General features: G+C 43.0%; 2 protein-coding genes across 4 annotated transcripts in view; one reads left to right on the forward strand and one right to left on the reverse strand.

Annotated features, from left to right (window-relative positions):
- Positions 1-323: 323 nt before the first annotated feature.
- zgc:172182 (coiled-coil domain-containing protein 89) lies at positions 324-3,005 on the reverse strand. Of its 3 annotated transcripts, XR_003888511.1 has the most exons (8): positions 2,450-3,005; positions 2,008-2,138; positions 1,792-1,928; positions 1,630-1,706; positions 1,445-1,544; positions 1,261-1,356; positions 1,077-1,157; positions 324-938 (listed from the first exon to the last, which is right to left on the reverse strand). XR_003888511.1 is itself a non-coding variant. In XM_029836422.1 (7 exons), exons 1-7 carry the CDS (start codon positions 2,908-2,910, stop codon positions 1,127-1,129), a joined length of 990 nt encoding a protein of 329 aa, XP_029692282.1. In that variant the 5' UTR covers positions 2,911-3,005; the 3' UTR covers positions 324-1,126. The 3 variants fall into 3 exon arrangements, 2 of the variants coding, with proteins under 2 accessions (XP_029692282.1, XP_029692276.1); XM_029836422.1 differs by having other exon boundaries at positions 324-1,157; positions 1,304-1,356; XM_029836416.1 differs by having other exon boundaries at positions 324-1,157.
- Positions 3,006-4,623: 1,618 nt separating this feature from the next.
- Positions 4,624-12,085, forward strand: part of lrp2a (low density lipoprotein receptor-related protein 2a) — a 38,360-nt gene continuing 30,898 nt past the window's right edge. The window contains 11 exon segments of the mRNA XM_029836392.1: positions 4,624-4,805; positions 8,446-8,553; positions 8,643-8,765; positions 8,941-9,057; positions 9,471-9,581; positions 9,673-9,786; positions 9,875-9,991; positions 10,449-10,592; positions 10,685-10,804; positions 11,133-11,261; positions 11,593-11,762. Coding sequence (XP_029692252.1) covers positions 4,739-4,805; positions 8,446-8,553; positions 8,643-8,765; positions 8,941-9,057; positions 9,471-9,581; positions 9,673-9,786; positions 9,875-9,991; positions 10,449-10,592; positions 10,685-10,804; positions 11,133-11,261; positions 11,593-11,762 — 1,320 coding nt within the window. The 5' untranslated portion in view covers positions 4,624-4,738.

A 12,085-nucleotide genomic window follows, 5' to 3' on the forward strand; every position in this document is an offset into this window, starting at 1 on the left:
CAACAGACTCCTCCTGGTGTGATTTTAAGACGGACTAGTCCTGTGCAGACATGGCTGAGGATTTGTGACTATGTCTGCCATGCTCGAAATGAGGAGGCTTTGTATTACAACGCTTCAGGCAAGAAGTAATTAGGGGAGAAGTCCTGACACAAAGGAATGCTGCTTCTCAAAAATGAACCCACCTGCTTGCTATAAGATGAATGGTAAGCCTGGTGTTAATGCATGTTACGACAGCATTTCTGGCTTTAGGATTTGTGTGGTGAAATGTTTAATTAATGGAATAACTACAGAAAATGCAAAGTGAAACAAGATGAATTATATAAAATGCAGTTTATTTGAAAACAAACAAACAAACATATTTTAAAATTGAATGTTTGTTTGCTGAAGGAAGGAAGCCCAGACAGTGGATACCCTAAATTAGACTATAACAACAACCTGCTTTGAGGAGTCAGCGACAGAGATGGTTTTATGCGCCTTTTCTGCCCTCTGCTGGTCAATGTGGGCATGATGGAGGCACCCCACAGTGTCCAAGCATTGGAGGTGGTTGGAGCACCAGGATGGTGCTTGTGATGGATGAAAATCGGCAATGACAACTTCCAGAGTAACGCATCCATGAATTATAAAGCACAGTAGCGCCTCCCTCCAAAAGCAGCAAGGGCTGCAAAGGTCATCACTCAAAAGGATGATCAGCGGGGTGGGACGCAAAAGCAGATTTGTAATCCAGCACACAGGCAGGAAAAAAATGTCTAAAGGAAGAGCTTCAAAGATGGAAGAGAAGAAAAAGAATCACAGGAAAGAGGTTGAAGAGAGAGAGGAGAGCTTCAGAAAGCAGCAACCTCAGAGAGGGTGAAACAAGACGCTTCCAGAGGTTCCTCCAAAGATAATCAACATCCACAAACCCTGAGGTGCTCCAGCTTCTCCTACATCCTCCTACTAACCTGTCAAATTAAGCATAATTTTTTGTATTTGTTGAAATTTGTTGTCTATCGACAACAAAGCGCATTTAGTAAAAGGATAACTGATAACAGGGTGGCACCTTTACATATGTTAACACTGATTTGTAAACTTTTACACACTATCTTTATAAGATGAGCTTTCTGTGTCGAACTCTCCAGGTACTCCGGCTTCATCTGTACGGCATATTGGAATGATTTGTTCTAGAAAGGTGGGATCGAATACAAAGTTATATTCAGCCACCACTGAGGGGACATATGTGGTGAGTGTTTTTGATTTTAAGAAAAAAATAAAGAAATCGCCCACTGCTGATGTTTAGAGGGCCAAGTGGCGAAGTGTCTTATTTAACTCTCTTTCTTGAGTGAGAAGTTTGTTGCTGTGCTCTCTGAAGGCCTCAAAATCCTGTAAAATAGTCAGTCGACTTGGTTGGCAACTTTGATGAGCTTAATTTATAAGAAAGCTGTTTTAAAAGTTGCACATTGTAGCAAACCTTTTGGAAGGTGGCATATTTCACTGTGGATTCATTGAGGGCAGCCTGGAGGGACATGACTTTATCATTTACGTTCACTTCTTCTGCTTCTGTTTGGAACCTGGGGGGGGGGGCGAAGTCAGTTTCATCACTTACACAGTTGCCTTCTTCCAACAGTAACAGTATTTTCTTAATGCTTGGATCACCTTTCCTCTGCTTGCATTCGGCATTCCTTCTCATATTTCCATTTTTTCCCCAGCTTTTGGATTTCTTTGTCTTTCTCCTGAGGTTTGAGATGATTTTTTTAGAGACCTGAAGCACTGAGTTGATCTGTGATGTGATAACTGTAAGAAATCAGTTCCCTTTACCTGGATCATTTGCATTCTTTCCACTGACAGATTCGAGAGTCTGCCATTGTCTTTGGTCAGATGTGTAACAGTCTCTCTCAGGTTAGCTTCTTTCACAACGTGCTCTTCTTCCATGTTTCGGAGCTTCAGCTCCAGTTCTGGTCGGGACGAGAGCACCGTAATTACAAAGTGCTTGTATGAGGTGAATGCAGTGTAAAATAAACGTGAACCATCCACCTTTACACTTGTGAACCGCATTTCTCTGCTCATTCTGAGCGCTTTCTAAATGAGCGAGTAGCCCAGCCTCTTTTGCTTGATGCTCGTTTGCTTGTTCCTCGGCTTTGGACTGAGAATGCGCAATGTTCTCCCTTGAAATAGAAAGAAAATGTTCAATCTAAACGTAAAGAATAATATTTACCTCTAACAAGGTTATGTGACATCCGTCATTAATCTGTCTGATTGTGAGAGTTTAAAGAAATTTCCAGGACGTGTTTACAAGGGGCCAGGGGACAGATGATTAACTTTTGGTGATGTTCTGGGTTCCACAGGGACTTTGACCTTTGATATTCCAAAGATCAGGACAATGTAAAAAGTAATATTTAAAATCTTTGTTTCTGCGGACTGTACTGTAAGTTATCATGACTAAAATAACTGACGGCTTTATAATTAAGAAACTTACTGATATTCCTTTTCCTTATTTGTGTACTGCTCTCTCAGCTGTTCGTTTTCTTCCAACAGTTTTTGTATTATTGCTTCCTTTTCCTCTACTTTTTTCGAAAAGAGTGTTTTGTTTTCCAATTGTAGCTCCTTGTTTTCCACCTTTAACTGGACATTCTGTTTTTTGTACTCATGCATGAACAAAATAATTGCTCGGTGGTTCTTCGCCAGTTCCATGAATCTCTCCTTGCAGGTCTGTGTTCTCTTTTTCTCACTCTCTAATTCTTTCTGGGTGTATCTCAGTTGACACTCCAGGTCCACGATGGCTATCTGGAGCGACCCGTGGGGCTCATCCTCTGGCCCATGAGGGATCAGATCTGTCGGTGGATTGGTCTCGAGCTGTGGATTCTCCCCTGCATTGTCCACAGAAAGACAATGAAGCGTCTCTCCTGATGCTAGTGTGCCTGAAACACACTGATTCATTAGATTGTGGGGGGGTAGTGGGCGTTAACCAGGACACAATAAGAAACGTTTTATTGTCTTAAACTGGTAAATATGACAGCCGTAATCCTTCACAACGCTCCAATCTTGAACAATAATGCTGTTGTATTTTGTATTTCTATAGTTGGACTGTGGTATAGCAGTTTTGTAATGTTTGTATGTTGGTTTAAGGCATACTCCCCTGTCCTTTGATCCTTGAAAGATCAGTATTAACTCTTTGATATTTACACTTTTTCGATATTATTTCCCTGTCAGGCAAAGCTGTGACCAGCAATGCACCATCAGCACCATACAGTGTTTGTCGTACTGCTTCTGTCTTCTGAACCACCAGATGGTGGACCAGAATCTTTTCAAAGCTGTCTTGAGGCCATTTTCCCTGGCCTCTCCTGACTCCTCCCTTGCCTGAGTATTTGTCACATTCTCCTTGGCCTGTCGGAACCTCTCTGCTGGTTCCAGAGTCTCACAGACCAGAAAGGCTCAATAGAATCAGGGCATAAGGTCCTAAATCCACACAAACCCCTTTAATAAGGCAGGTTATTTACTGGAACCAAGGCAAAACATTGTTTTTGACATATACGTATACTAGAATTAGTACTTATATTATGTTCTGACAATATCCTATCATATTACAAAAGAGAAAGATTAAGATTAACATGGACTGATTGATGATCCTGATGTGAAATAAGGATTTCTGCCCATAATGCCCATAGTTATATTCACACTTACCTTTCAATACAACTGGGTAAAAGTTGACCTCATTGTTGTAATTTGGTATCTGTCTCTCCATCAGCCGTATCCAAGCAAAGTCACTACTTCCATCTTCATGACGACCTGAGTGAGAGCTGCTTGTCATTGATCAATAAATGAACACAAAAATACGTAATACGACCAAGCCGTTTCTTGTTCCTCTTCATCTTAATGCAGTTTTCTGACTGTCTCCATGAAGCTTCCGCCATGCCAGAAAAATAGTTCACAATCGGGTTTGCATAAAACACAACTGCCTTTTTATTCCCGCATTTCATCATAAAGCATCGTGAACAGTTTTCCAGCAGCGGCGCCCTTATTGTGCCACTAGGGGGCGATGTTGAGCTTCTAATCTGACGCGGCTGAAGGTGCGAGTGACGCTTGAAAATAAGAAAGAATTTTATATTTTGCTGACATCTTCTTTGGTTACATATTTGCTGAGTCGCGAACTCTGAGTGAGACGTGACTCTTCCAAATTGACTCAGTACTGCTTAATATTTAGCAATAATAGTTTACTGGAATTTTAACTCATCATATGACAAATATCCTGTTTACTCCGTGAATATAAAACAATTATTTAAGAAATAACCGATAAAAGCGCATATTTCTCGTAGCGAACTATTTTATGAGTATAAAATTTAGCACAACCACAGGTCGGGGATGGTGGAGGGGTGGTGTGGTGAAAGTTTTCGTCTAATTTGAACCTCCATCGCCCTGTTTTCAAACTTTCCATTGATTTGCACTTTAATTCTGCCATCATTATTATCTGGCCAAGCACCCCCAGTCCCCAAGTGCAGCATAAACAAACAGCGGCGGCGGCCCGCTGCGAGTGAGGAATCACTGGCACACAGGAGGAAGCTGCATGGCATTATGCTCATTCCAGGGCCCAGGGGATTTATTTGGAGGGCTGAAGCTGGCCTGGGGGAGCGGCTGTCTCGGCCTTTGTGTCCGCCCCTTTTCATCAACCAGCGGGCCAAGAAAGACAGACTGAAGAAAGCAACAGCATCCCAGTCCGAGTCCCAACAGCTCCTCCATCTGCACAGCGGAGCTGGACGGACCAGCCACAATGTGGAGAAGAACAGTTCGACTCTTTCTCGTCTTTTTGTGTTGTGTAAGATGGTGCCAGGCTGAAGGTAAGAGTTTGATTTGCTTGTGTTTTTCTCCAACTTTTCCAGCTGAATGGCTGGCTGAGTATCTGCAGAGTGCACTTGTTGCTCTCCCGCAGGTCACTTATCCTGCAGAGGAGCCTCAGCAGAATTGCTGCTTGATTGAAATGGCTCAGAAAGGGACACAACCGTTAGTTTATTGATAATTTCATCAAGAAAATAAACGAGGATTCAGAAATATCATTTTTTTTAGAACTTATGTCAATGGTTTAATTTTTTAAAAAGCAATTATGTAATTTTTTTTTTTACAATTTACAGCAAAAAGAAAAAAAAAATCCACTAAGTATTAGTTTAAAGGCTGAACACAAAGCCCTCCTCACACAGATTGGGAGTTCTCTTCAGGAACTTTTGCCTGAGCTTTACTGTTGCTAGGTAACAGAAAAGAGCATGTGACTTAGAGACAATCTGTGAGGACTGAGAGCCTCTGGTACAAATCCCATTCAGTGGGGCAGATTATACACCGCGAACCACCGATTCACCGTCAGTTCCAGCCAGAGGAAGAACTCAATTGTCTGATGTAAAACCGTGGCACGTGGAATTCTCTGATACAGCCGTTAATGCCAGGCAGTCTTGTGTTTGTCATTTGCGTTTGCAACCCAGCTAGATCCTACTTCTCAAATTGTAATCTGCTTTCTTTTGCTCAACCCTTAGTATGTAAGCTCCTTAGTGTGAATCAAGCAACTAATTACACTGCAGCTGCTGCAGAATGGCATTTGGACCTCAGGGCCAGTGGGGAAGTTAAGAAAAACCATATGAAGAGTGGCGTTGTGGCCGAAGCTGACTTTTTCTCTTCATTATTAAATATCCTGGACCTATTTCCTCGCTGGCTAACAGACAAACAGAAAACAGAAAAGGAACAGAAAACAGAAAAGAGACTGCCATGTCAATAGGACAATCCAAAACTGCAGAGACCGGCCATTCGAACAACAACGGAGATACTTGGTATTTCCGTTGAATTACAACAGACACTTCGCTGCAGCTGAGAGGACACAGCGATGTTAAAGCTGCAGGAGCCGCCAGCAGACTCGAAACCGCTCACGTTGGTGCGATTAAGAGTTTGTGATACATCATGGTGAAAAAATAAATCTGAATCATCGCCACCGTCGTCCCCTAATGCAATAATATTGACAGGAGGCTATCTTTCATTATTGCACAGTTTTACAATGAGGGGCAGGACACTTTCCATAATCTGTCCTGATCCTCCACAGAAATCCTGAAGTTTGATGACTGTGTTCACTGAGGCCTCCTGTAATACATTAGCCACCCCTCAGGGGTGCAAATGGCAACAAAATGCTTACGTTGGTATTAATAACTAATGTCACGCTCTGAGACTTCACACTGCTGAGCTGTCAATGATCCAATACCTTTTCTGCTGTTCTAAACATTTTGGAACATTAGTTGTTTTCCTGTGTTACTCATTGGCTAAATGGCCTCTTTAGTGCAGAGTTGGCACTTAAATAGTCCTGATGGGTTGTTTTTTAATGTATTTTGTCATTATTATTCATATTTTATATGTTAATGTCTGGATAAACTAAAAATAAATGAGCGTCTTGGTTTGGTGGAGGCCCCTCTAGCTTAGACAGTTAAAACATCTTACACGACACTCAAACCTGCCGAGCACGTCGGCTCAGGAGTTCTGGTGAACCAGTTACACTGCAGGAGCAACAGGAGCATAGTTGGCTCAAACACAGAGTAAATCTTTTCTTTCCTGCAGCTTCCTCTGTCTAGGTTGCAGACACAGAGGATGAAGTTTTGCCCCCAGTAAACAAGTGATGAGCGGAGACTCGAAGGAAAACAAGTTGTGCCGTGGCCCATCGCGTTGCAACAACAGCCGTGTTTGTGATTCCCGCTTTTGTTGAGGCGCCTACCTAAACTCGTGTTGACTATTCCTCAAATCTAAACCGCGGCTTTATTCTCCCCTCTATTTAGTCTTCTCTTTAGCCGTCACTCCCGTGTCACTGCCAAATACCCTTGGGTTTTCACTGTTTTGTGTGGAGCGGTAGGAGCCAAAGTCACTTGTTTGGCAATTGACTGCATTCTGCCGCATTGATTTCCATATGAAATAGCCCGCAGCAGCCCTGACAGCATGGACGGGCCCAGGCTGACTGCCTGGCTCCCCACTTTTCTTCATCCACTTTGGCCAACAAAACAAGAAAAGTTGAAGGTGTCTTTCAGGTGACCCCCACATGACAAGGCAGGACTGTTTCAGTGCCAGCGGACACTTGATTTGTACATTTGTCTGTTCGGAGGAGCTATTTTATTGAATGTTATCACAGGGAACCGACATTACCGTTTCTGTAATTTGGCATCTACCTCTAAATTGTGTTGTTTCAGGGGTGACACCTCCAGTTATGAGTTTGCATCCCTGCGGGCGACTCTTTTGTGCCATTGTAAATTCACAGTGGGATTTAAGGCATTTAGGGGGCTTCATTCTAATGAAAATTCCTTTACCGCTCTTCTTTGTTGGTCAATAGCAGGGCATCCTTGTATTCCTGGATGGGAAGTGTGGTGTACTTTCCTATTGTGAGTTTCTAATAAGAAACGATTTTGCCACTCAAACACAAAAACAATCATGTATAAAGCACATTAACATTAATTACCAAGCCCCTCTTTGTATAATATTGTATAACACAGTGGGATTGGACCTTTTATACTAAAGTTATGTTAAGAAATGTCCTTTTCAGAGTTTCACAATCTGCTCAAATCTGGAGTAATTGAGTTTCAGTTTATGTCTCAGCTTTCCCGGAGGCAGGATTGTCTGAAAAACCAGGGAGCATCAAGGTTTAACCTTAACTGTCACCCCATAGCTGCTGTGGAACAGATCCGTCTTGGACTGTGCACACCTGGGAACCTTTCCACTAGAAATGCTATCAGCAAGCACCAATATTGATGCATTTTTTTGGTTAGCAAATATAATTGCTAACATTTTCCTGACATTTACTGTATTCATATTTTTGTATTCTTTTTGATAGCAGTTTTTCTTCATGTATACTCAAAAAGCCAACCCTAAAGTGTGTAGATCTTTGGTATGCAGGACTTGTTGATAAGGAAACCCAATATTTTGGAAGGCCAGAGTTAGCACCCCAAGCATGTACCAGCAATCTGCACATCAGAGCACTCATTTTGCAAAGAATTTGAGTTGGAAATAATTCCAGTATCGCCCAGTAGCACTTTTTATTCCGCTTCAGATTAGACAGGAAGAGCTTGGGCCATAAATCAGGCTGTCAAAGAGACAATCAGAATCACACATTCCTATTTGAATGGCTCTGATGGAGTGCTCTGTCACTAAACTATGCTGCCTGAATCAATCTCTCCTGGAGAATGTCTGGGAAGGTAGAGTGGTGGTACCTTATCTCCACAGATGCCACTCAGTGAGAACATCAAACAGGCTCGGAATGAGTGCAGTGAAGGTTGTGTAACTGCTGGGGGAGATGGCTGGCACGCTTGTCTCCAAGGCTTGTCAGTGCTGTTAACAGCATGCTTAATCAATCGAAGGCATCCCTTCCCCTTTTTACTATGGTTCTCACAACTCCTAAAAGCTTTTTTATATTTAACTGTTGCTCATAGTCCCAGTATAATATATTTAGAACCTCTGTGTTGCTCATAGGATGTGAATCGGGGCAGTTCCGCTGTGGGACAGGTCGGTGTATACCAGGTGACTGGCACTGTGACGGCACGTCAGACTGCATGGACGACTCCGATGAGCACGACTGCCGTGAGTAACTGCTGGTACAAACCAACCTCACGCCTTCATCTGCTAATACAGCCAGAGGTTCTAATCCCTGCTCGCGTGCACTTCAACAGCTCAGGTAACATGTGACGACAGCCATTTTCAGTGTCTGAGCGATGGCGAGTGCATCCCCAACGTGTGGGTGTGTGACGATGAGGAGGATTGCGAGGACGGCTCGGATGAGCGGCACCACTGTTGTGAGTGCCTTTTGACGCTAAAAGCAAAGACGTTACATTTTAAGATCTGTTTATGTGTTAGCCGCTGCTTTATTGAAGCACAATTCGACTTTCAATGTAAAACCTTTTAAAGCGTGCACAGGACACATGAGAAACTTTTCAACCGCCACAAAATTACTTTCTAATCTGTCCTCAGCTGGAAGGACATGTACCAGTGATGAGTTCAGCTGTAGCAATGGAGCCTGCATCCCAGGGGAATACCAATGTGACCACGTGGAAGACTGCTCGGACGGGTCTGACGAGAGCTCCTGCCGTAAGTTGTGGTCTTCGTGGTGGTTCCCCTTTTTTTGCGTCTTAGATCGTAGCCTCCTGTGGCATTTTAATCAATTTGTTGAGATTAAGAGGCTTGCTGACTGACAGAATGAGCCACAATATGCTTCTTGTTGTCAGAGGTTGATTGCAGATTCCTTGGTGGATTAGTCGAGCTGAAGTTCAGCCGCTACGCCATTATTGTGCCGACATGGTCAACTCGGCAACACACACTGTGATAATCTCACAACAGCATAAAGAATTGTGTGCTGAGTGCTTTTGTTAGGCAGCTACATGTGATTGTTGTCCCCTATCCTTCCCATTCGCCAAGGTATTCACGTTGTAACAGCTGTGAAGAACAGTTGTCAGCTTGATTTGCATGCAATACATCCCTCTAATGATGTTTCAATCTTTCAGATTACGCTGTGTGTGCACAGCTAAGGTGTGCCAATGGTGCCTGTTACAACCAAACCCAGCGATGTGACCACATCGTAGACTGTCGTGACGGCTCGGATGAGGCCAACTGCAGTAAGGGAGCGGGTCCATCACAAACATTTAAAGCAAAATGCGTCCGGAAAGCTTTATGCCACCTTTCTCTGTATTTGCTTTGTGTTTGTAGCACAGCACTGCAACGCAGGCCTGTTCCAGTGTCATAATGGCATGTGTGTTCCACGGACTTACGTCTGTGACCATGACGATGACTGTGGGGACAGAAGTGATGAGTTAAACTGCAGTATGTACTCGCTTTGCCTCCACCATCTTCACCATCTAAATGCGCAACATCGGCCTTGTAGAAATGAGCATTTCTCCTTCTCCGGCAGCCTATCCAACGTGTAAAGGGAACTACTTCACCTGCCCCGGTGGCCGCTGCATCCACCAGGTCTGGCTTTGTGATGGAGAGGATGACTGCGAGGATAATGCAGATGAAAAGGGCTGTGGTAAGCATAAAGATATTGCAAACAAGTTGTTTTTATGGCGCCCATCTTTTACTTTCTTAGCAGAAATGTTGGACATTTGGCTGTGTATGAACCGCTTCAGTGGGCTCGCTTTGTGATTCTGATTCACCTCCCGTCTCCATGGTTGATTTAGGCTAGCACGACCCTACGCTTGTGCTCCTTTAAGTGTGTTATTCAAACGGCCCTTTGTGGTACAAGATTGGGCAGGCCCCCAAAAGGCTTTTGAATTCCTCCACATGGTTGTGAAGAGTGTGTGTTTTTAAAGGACGGGCTGCTGAGGCTCGCGTAGCCCCTCCATGTGACCCTTCCACCCCCCACATCGATTTAAAGTGACAGTAATGTCGCTGATAATATCCTTCTTTCATTTTTTTAAAAATGCGTACATTACAAGGTAACTTTCTCAGTACCCGGAGCCTGACGATGGGTGTGTGGTCTGCAGATAACGTTCCAAAGGAGTGCTACCCAGGGGAATGGCCCTGTCCGTCCTCCGGCCTGTGTATCCCTCTGCATCAGCTTTGTGACGGGAGAGCTCAATGTCCCGATGGAGAGGATGAAACCAACACCACAGCTGGCCGCAATTGCAGTTCGTTTTAAAATGGATCCTTTTTAACCCATTTTAGGACAGATACTGATTTTTACCACAGTTATTAACTTTTTTTTGTGCCCAATCATCAGGTATCTGGAAATGTGCCTCTCTGAGCTGTGAACATCGTTGCCATGCGTCGCCTGATGGAGGGACCTGCTCTTGTCCTTCTGGCTATATTGTCAACAGCAACAACAGTCGCTCTTGTACAGGTATATATAGTGCAATGTTTACCTTCTCAGAGATACATGTTGTTATCCCCATACAGTCGTATTTAAAAACCATTGGAAAAAAAAGACACAAAAAAGATTTTATGGCAAACAAATGTTTTCTTTTTTCAGAAAGCTATTCAATTGCATTATTATTATTATTATTATTATTATTATTGATTGAGACTGATCAGTTCACTCCTTGCTAATAATATCTTCAAAGTGCACATGAAGTCTGTGGGATTTCTAAGATCAAGGAGTTAGCAATTTTATACAATTATATCTTATATCTTATGCAATTGCCCTTGCAATCATGATTTTCATCCTAAAGACTTCGATGACTGCTCGATGTGGGGTGTTTGCGACCAACTGTGTGAGGACCGCACAGGGTCCCATCGCTGTAGCTGCCGGGACGGCTACATTCTGGAGCAGCACCGGTACTGCAGAGCAGACGTCTCAGGTACGTGTTACTTCCTGTCTCCCAACGCTCCCAAGTTACACGTGCTAATCATCCATTCAAACTGACTCTACGGACACACTCTTCATTGGTTCTGAAAACCACCGTGAATGATTTACTGCGCACTTTTGTCTGGGCTGCTTTAGTTTTTACCTCATAATATTGGATAGGAAGGATAGGGCTCCATTTTTAGCTGTTTTATGTTTATCCTTTAGGAAACCAATTTCTACTTAAAAATGTGCTTCGAGATCACATCTGCTGATTTTATTTTGCCATTTCCATACAGTGGCTGCATACTGCACTTGTAACATTGTTGTATTCTGTTTATTTGCAGCTGGAGCTCCTTCTTTGATATTTTCTAATGGCAGAGATCTGCTAATAGGGGATATCCACGGCAACAATTTGCACATTTTGGTTAATTCTCAGAACAGAGGGGCTGCAGTGGGAGTGGATTTCCACTATGATCTCCGTAGGATCTTTTGGACTGATACAATTCAGAACAAGGTATAGTTTTTTCAGCTCAATTCATCTGCAGATAATTATATAGCTTCACCTTTACAAATACAGTAGTGGACTTTTTGGTAGAATAAGTTCTTGAATTCTTGGCTGGAATGGAAATTTTTCTGTTATCTGTTAAAAATCAGAAACAATGATACTATAATAATAGTTTTTGGCTCCAGTGTGGCTATGCCTTAATGAATGGAAATAGATCTGGAATGGAATCCTAATGGCCTACTCTTCAAACCTATCTGATAGGCTGGTATGATGTCCACATACCAGGCTGGAAATGTTTGTAATTCAATCTTGTTGGCAGTTATCGTGCTGTA

This window comes from Takifugu rubripes, chromosome 1, assembly GCF_901000725.2.
Source record: "Takifugu rubripes chromosome 1, fTakRub1.2, whole genome shotgun sequence".
Taxonomy (NCBI): Eukaryota; Metazoa; Chordata; class Actinopteri; order Tetraodontiformes; family Tetraodontidae; genus Takifugu; species Takifugu rubripes.